The 7,873-nt window shown below is 44.9% G+C and overlaps 1 protein-coding gene across 1 annotated transcript; it reads left to right on the forward strand.

Annotated features, from left to right (window-relative positions):
• Positions 1 to 6,453: 6,453 nt before the first annotated feature.
• LOC136495500 (classical arabinogalactan protein 9-like) lies at positions 6,454 to 7,244 on the forward strand. The gene is made up of 2 exons (XM_066491419.1): positions 6,454 to 6,869; positions 6,983 to 7,244. The coding sequence occupies exons 1-2, from the start codon at positions 6,454 to 6,456 to the stop codon at positions 7,242 to 7,244; spliced, it is 678 nt and encodes a 225-aa protein (XP_066347516.1).
• The last annotated feature ends 629 nt before the right edge of the window (positions 7,245 to 7,873 follow it).

Genomic DNA, 7,873 nt, shown 5'->3' on the forward strand with positions numbered 1-7,873 from the left:
CATCCAAAATATTTTCCCAGACTTCGTCTTCTTCTTTTAAAAGCGTAGTTTCGTCGGTTTAGATCCAAAATACGTTTTCACCTATTTACATATTTGCCACTGATTTTGTTTTAGCTATAACTTTTCCGTTTTAACTCCGATTTGACCCGTTCAAATTGCGTTAGGTTCGTAATTTCATAATGTACATGTTCATCCTACTGTTAGATGTGTTTTCAACTTTTAAAATTCATGATTAGATTTAATCTATTATTTTATGAAAGGAAAACTTGTTTAAATCATATCTTCTACGTTTTAGATCCGTTTTAGCTCATTCAAGTTGCGTTAGATTCATAGCAATGAGATCTACGCGTTAGTAATGATGTTTATCATATCATTATTTCTGAAATTTCATGGTTTAAATCATAACTTGAATAACAATAACGCAACTGGGTTTTATAAATAAAATATGATTTGTTTTACTTTAGTATTACAATCCAAACTTAAACTTGACTTAATTTATATTACCTATAGAATATCCTATATATGTTTTTATATAATTAAAACACATGAAGCTAATGGTTTTATGAGTAGATCTCTCGGTAGTTGTATCTTTTCAACCATAGCTCCGATTAGAGTGCTTTTCGCGTCTATGTATTCGTAGCGAGTCGTAGCTTCATTTTACAAACTTTTCATCTTGATTTTATGTTTGGTGTACTGTTCTAATTTAGATCTATTGTTTGCTTCGTGTATGATTGTATGGATGCTTGTGTGGTGCTTTATGATTTTGTCTAGTCGGTGAGATATACGTGGTGATCAAGAAGAAGAACGTTGAAGATTAAAGCTTACCGAAGGATCGGTGTTTAAGGCAAGTATAGCATGGGATCATCCTTGTTGTCCTATACACCTTTAATCATTTAATTCATACTGCATGTGTCTACCTTGACTACCACTAAGGATATCCTAGTCTTTTGTACTTGTACCTAGACTCCTATGGGGTACTACATTGGGTAGTATGATGCTAGTGCTCAACTACAACCATGATCTTGTAACTTGACTAATGGATTATGCAATAAACATTAAAAGATGCTTTTTAGCAACATGGAACAAGGGGGCTAGAGCATTGGGCTATTTTCATGGTGCTCTAGATTCCTCTCCCTAAGGACTTATCTGTAAGTGATCATCCAGGACTTACAGTACAGCTGTGAGGACTACATGGCTCTGACTTTAGCTCAGTATGAGGACCTTTTCTAGCTTGTTAGTGGTTATCTTTATTGGCGTAAGAATGGCTTGCCGAATCGGGTATAGCACGGCCTCTATCCCCATGTGTATAGGCTACGTGTCAATGTGCCATCGGGAAGGGGGGCTCTACATCTGTTTGCCGAGTGAATCTAATGGCCCTAACTTGTTAGACGAACCTTTGAAAGGCTTCATAGTGAACCCTGCCGACCTTCCTTGGTAGTGGGTCAAGAGGCTGATCACCTCGGGTGAAAGGGTAAATCACGACTCACAGTGAAAGTGTACAACCTCTGCAGAGTGTAAAACTGGTATATCAGCCGTGCTCACGGTCACGAGCGGCCTTGGAATATTTACGGAATAGATGATGAACACAGATGATATTGATGATGAAGATGCTCACTAATGGTTAATTGTTTATGCTATTCATTATTCATGTTTACATGATCATGTGTTTATGGGCTTGAGGTGAACTTGTTGCTACTCAATTGCTAAAATCTTGACTCATTAAAAGCTAATCGCAGTTAAACCAGTGTCAGTCTTTTGAGCCTCATGAACCCCATGTTATATTTGTTGAGTACAACATGTACTTACGCTTGCTTTATTTTTAAATCTTTGGAAAAATCCCGGATAGGTACCAGATTGCTAGAGTTTGAAGGAATTAGGCTTGTGATCAACCAGTCAGTTATCCCTGTGGATTTGGAGTCTTCACCCGAAGATCGGAGTTGTCTTTCCACTGTTTGCTATCTAAGGTTATATTCCTTACACTAATCCGCTATGTATTTTAGCATTGTCTATTGATATTACCCTTATTTGTAGCTATATGTGAGATTTGACTTCCTGGGCTCACATATGGTGTGTATCTGGTTTTGTTCTTAAAACCGGGTGCTACAAATGGTCCCTATCCTCTTGAGATTAGCATTACTACCCATCCAAGATCTCCTTTCAAACTCTACCACTAATATTAAGCAACATGGCGCATGTGTTGAATGATTGCTTATGTCATCATGGTACTTAAGACTATATTCTATGACCTAAGGTACTTATTTTTATAAATTTTAAAAAGGAATGTTAATAAATGATACAATAAGTACAAGAGTTTTAATTTAACTTGAAGATTAAAAAATCTGTAGTAATCAATATGACTAATAATTTAGATTCATGAATGTAAGGAAAATGGCACCCGACATGGGCCACTAAGTTGATTTTGCTGTTTGACAACATGACCATTTGGAATAATAATGTTTGCTATACAAGGTATAGTCCAATTAGATGCGACTTAGGCAACGTGGAGATCAGCGTGATCAAAACCTATAGCAAGACACTAGAGCTGCTTTAGAAGACCTAGAAGACTTGCATGAAGTCCAAGACACAAGGATAACAAGCGTGGGCACAAAGGCACAAAGGCACGAAGAAACAAAGCAAAATCAGCATAAATAGCAACCACTAAAATTTTTGGTGCTTACTATTTCTGAACCACCGAAATAAGCGGTCACTGTTCACCAGGGAGGGATTCAATCATTCAACTCACCAAATATTCTTGTGTTCCTGAAGAAACCGCACCAGAGAAAGAGTTGGCATCTAGTAAGGTTCCAGAGAATAATTTCCCTCACAAGAAATATCTGGAGCCAAGGCGCCAAGCACAAGAGAAATGAAGCCTTCTGTGAGTTCCAGAAGAAGGAACCGAGGGCAGAACAATGGCACCGAAAGATTCTAGTGAGCACCAGAGAAATGGTGCCTAGTGGTAGGTAAGATCCAACAGCTATATTCAAACGGCTAGTACACATGGCAGTCACCGAAAATTCCGGTGGGGTCATCGGAATTTCTGATACCTGCTCAGAATGTGATATGGATGGGTTGCCCGGCTAGTTTCTTAATTTGTGGGGGCTATAAATACCCCTTTTGCCGGCTCATTTGGGAGTGTTGAGATAGAGGGTGTTGAGACACCATTCCAAGTGATTTAGCCACCACAAGTGCTTAAGGAAAGATTAGATGATTAGCTAGCGTAGTGTTGTGTGAGGTGCTTATGCTAGTTAGACCACTGCTTATGCGCTTGCTCTAGGTTTAGGCCTTGTGTTTAGTGAGGTTTGCATACCTCTTCCCACTCGGTGCTTGCGTGCACCATTGTTATACATCAGAGGGGCTTGTAGTCTAGCAAACCACACCATCTGTGTTTGTGTTGTGGCCGCCACCGTGTAACGAAAGGAACTAGGCCTACAGCGGTTGCCGAAAGCTCAATAATGAAGATAGCAGGAAGTGGTCCAGGAGAGGCCATCTCGAGAACCCACTTGCGCGTACGGAAGGCCAAGGGGATATCTACGAAGTTACTCGACCGGCAGTTTGGCCCTTGCGAGGGCATCCATGAGAGGGCTTCAACGAGGACTAGGGGAAGCGCGGGCTTCTCGATACCTCGACAAAAATACCGGAGTCGTCGATGAGAGTTTGCATCTCTATCTCAGTTAAGCTTTCGCACTTTATTTGTGTTATTAGGTTGTGTGTTTACTTTCCTAGTTTATCTTGCTAGCTAGGCTAGTGATAGTGGAACCTAGGTTACATAATTTTTTTGCGGTAGAGATAGCAACAGACCTAGAAAAAACTTAGTTGCTCATTTAGATAGTTTGCTTTATTTCATAGGTTTTGACTAGGTGGAAGTTAGAGGTTAAGATTAGAATATAAGTTTTAAGTTGAGTAAAGAATGTGCTGCAATAAAAGTCATCATAGTTTAAACTATGATTTCAACTAAATGAATTTAAGACACATAGTTGTACCATGCAAATGTGGACAAATATGGATACAGATGATAAAACATATAGATATGTAATCTATAAGTCTGTCACAATTAGATAGAGATTATATCATTATAGAATATCTATTTTGCATATTGTGTTAGAAAAATAAATAAAAAACACATATTTAATATATTTAATGTTTATTAGTCTAAGATATTAAACAATAACTAATGCTTAAGTCTCCTAAGATCTAACCCGTGCGAGAGAATGGGTTAGTGGACTAGTCTAGACTAATTAAAGATCACTTACAAGTAAACAATAACACATGCTCATTTCGCAGCAAACAATTGAGATGATATGGCATAGTTGTCCATGCTACCCTGTTAGGGCCTAGGGATTGAAGGGAATATGAGTGGAAGATGGGCGGAGGGTGCTTCCAGGAACTCCGGTGTGCCGGAGCCGTCGGGCTAGAACTGGAAGAAACTGAGGTGCGGGTACACAGGCATAAGATGCAGGAACGACTACTCTATCGTCCTGCTTATAGTTCTCCACTGATTCACTCGTTAGCCTATATTACAATCTAGGAGTTACACAACCCACTCACTAAGTAACTTCCTAGATATAGAGGCCGGATTCATGAAAATTCATTATCTAAAAAAAAGGGTGACTTCCTGTAGCCTTGGACTATTCCTTATGCTAGGTCTTCCCGGTCATAACTAACATACTCCCTCTCTTTTTTACATGGCATTGCGTTTGTGTAGGAAAAAGCTTTGGCCAAAGCAATTTCTCCATGAATATTCCATTTATGTGATATAGAATATTTTTGCGACTTATGTGATATAGAATTGTAAACATAATTATCTCAACATAATATGAATCTAATGACACCAATTTTATGTCAATATTATATATTAGTAGAGTAACCACTGGTGTGAAATGCTATTGTCCTAATCAAACAAAACAAGCCTCAAATGTAGGGGTTTAACTGTGCATTCCGGTGAGTTGTAGACGACACCTTATAGCATTTCTATACACGTTGTACCGGCCAGGTTGCTTCTATTTTTCCTTTTTGATTAGGACCTTTCTTGCTTTGTTAATGTTTTTTTGAAACATAACGGGGGGAGAGCTTCCCCACCAAATTTCATTAACCTTCCAGCAAACTGGAGGAAGTAACAGAATTACAAGCAAGGAGATTAGGCACGCCAGTCATTGAGACTGTTTACATCATGATCGCTCTTTAGTCGTTTTCGCCAAGTTACAAAGTCGTCACAGACTCGAGATATGATTACACGGCTATGGGCGGCTTCGCTCGGGGAAATTTCGCCGTTCCTGGCGTCCCACAGTCGCCAGAGGATAGTGAGTAGAACGAAAGGCCATAATTTGGGACTCAGGCCTGATGGGATGCTTGCAGTCCAGGCGTCTTCATTTGATAGGGAACTGACATTGGAAAGACCGAGTCTCCTCCAAACCTCAGAGCTGACGGGGCAACAAAAGAATGTGTGATGCCTGTCCACCGCGCTGGCGCACCGTTGGCAATCTCCATCTTCAAGAACATGTTTAGCGTGGAGGTTGGCCCTTGTGCTGAGTCAATGGTTTTTGGTAAAGAAGACACGGCCAAATGAGGTATTAGATGTGTGCATCAGCGATGATGGTTATGACACGTTTGAGACAAATGAATTAATGGAGAGAATATGCTGCTGTATATGTATGGCCCGACCATATGTGCAATAGAAAAATTCATTTCACTGGTTATTTCCTAGCTACTTTGAGTGAAAACAAGTAATAAGCACCTAGCTATGTGATTTAAATTGGATGTACTCCCTCCGTCCCATTAAGTTTGTCGTTTAAAAACCGTGTCCTCACAATCCCGGTTCCCGAGTGACAAACTCAATGGGACGGAGGGAGTACATTAAGATCCTTCTAAATTGATGAGCAATCATCTATACAACGAGTGATACTTAGTTTTCCTTTTTTAGCTCACGAATTGCAAACTAGTGTGATTTTTTTAAAGGGAGTTTCTTTGTTAAAATTCAAGATAATTACGTCAGATACTTAATACAATCGCCCTAAAAGTGCTCCTAACTTCTGCATATACAGCCATACTATACTTGGCCATGCAGCCCGAGGCACGACGGCACGGCACGAAGCCCGTTTTTTTAGCCCGACACGAGCACGGCCCGGCACGGAGGCTAGCGGGCCCGGGCTAGCCCGGCCCGGAGTAGCAGGCCATGCCTGGGCCTTACCCCAGGCACGTGGGCCGGCATGGCACGGCCTGCTACAGTCGAGCCAGCCCGCTAGTGGCCCACCTACAGCCTCCCAGGCCTCCCCACGCCCCCAGCTCACCTCCCAGCTCCCCCTCCCCTCCTCGCCTCCCCTAACCCTATCTCATTTCCCCAATTCCTCGGTCGCCGACGCCGTCCCCCTTTCCCCTTTTCCCTAGCCGCGAGCAGCATCGGCCATCGGCGTCGCCTTCCCCTCTCCTCTCCCAGGCATCTATACCCTCTCCCTCTCTATGGCGCGCTCGACACCGCGCGGCCGCACCTCGCCCTTCTCCGCTCCGCCCGCGCCCTACGCGACCTCCCTCTCCGCTCCGCTCGTCCACGCACCACGCCCCTCCTCCTCCTCGCGACCTCCCTCCTCCATCTCTCCAGACAGTGGTGGCAGCGGCGCCACCCTCCCCCACCCTTTTCCTCCCCTCTCCCTCAGATCCGGCGAGCAGCCAGCGACGGTGGCACCCTCTTCCTCAGATCCGGTGAGCAAGCGACGGTGGCGCCCTCCCCCACCCTCTTCCTCCCCTCTCCCTCAGATCCCGCGAGCCAGCGACGGTGGCGCCCTCCCCCACCCTCTTCCTTCCCTCTCCCTTAGATCTGGTGAGCCAGCGACGGTGGCGCCCTCCCCCACCCTCTCCTCCCCTCTCCCTCAGATCCGGCGAGCCAGTGACGGTGGCACCCTCCCCCACCCTCTCCTCCCCTCTCCCTCAGATCCAGGTGAGCCAGTGACAGTGGCGCCCTCCCCCACCCTCTTCCTTCCCTCTCCCTCAGATCCGGCGAGCCAGCGACGGTGGCGCCCTCCCCCACCCTCTCCCTCAGATCTGGTGAGCCCAAGGCAGCCCAGGCGGTGGCATCTGCTGTGAGCGCGCTCACCGGTGGCGGATCTAGGGTTCAAGCGCGCGCAGCCGTCTTCCGCCCGCGTTGCCCCACCTCCAGGGCGAGCGAGCCGGCGGCGGCCGCCGCCTCCCGTGGCACCCTGCCTCCTGTTCTCCCCTTCCCTCTCTCGTGGGCCTCGAGCTGGCACGGCCTGTGAAAATGGCCATGCCTCGCGGGCCGGGCCCGGCACAGAAATCGGCCCATAGGGCCATGCCTGGGCCGGAGGCCAGGCCCGTGGCCCGGGAGGCACGGCGTGCCGTGCCGGTCCGTTGGCTATCAGGTCGTGCTGGCACGGGCCCGTGCCGTGCCATGCCTGGCCGGCCCGTTGGCCATATATAAGCCGTACAGACAACCGTGCCCAAGAAAAAAAAAACTATGCGGGTACCCCTACCAACCGACGGCCACTCAGAAAATATCCCCAGGCCAGTACCGGCCCGGGGCAGACCTACATTCAGGCCTTGTTCAGTCCCTTCACTTAAAGTTTACTCCCTATCCTATCGAATCGAATATTTGAACACATACATAGAGTATTAAATATAGACTAAAAATAACTAATTGCACAGTTTGCGACTAATTTGCGAGACGAATCTTTTAAGCCTAATTAGTTCATAATTTGACAATGTGGTGCTACAGTAACGCATGTGTTAATAATGGATTAATTAGGCTTAATAAATTCATCTCGCGGATTACTGACTGGATTCTGTAATTTATTTTTTTATTAGTATCTGAACACCCTATATGACACCCTAAAACTTTACTGCCCTGGATTTAAACAAGCCCTCAATC

This window comes from Miscanthus floridulus, chromosome 12, assembly GCF_019320115.1.
Source record: "Miscanthus floridulus cultivar M001 chromosome 12, ASM1932011v1, whole genome shotgun sequence".
NCBI lineage: Eukaryota > Viridiplantae > Streptophyta > Magnoliopsida > Poales > Poaceae > Miscanthus > Miscanthus floridulus.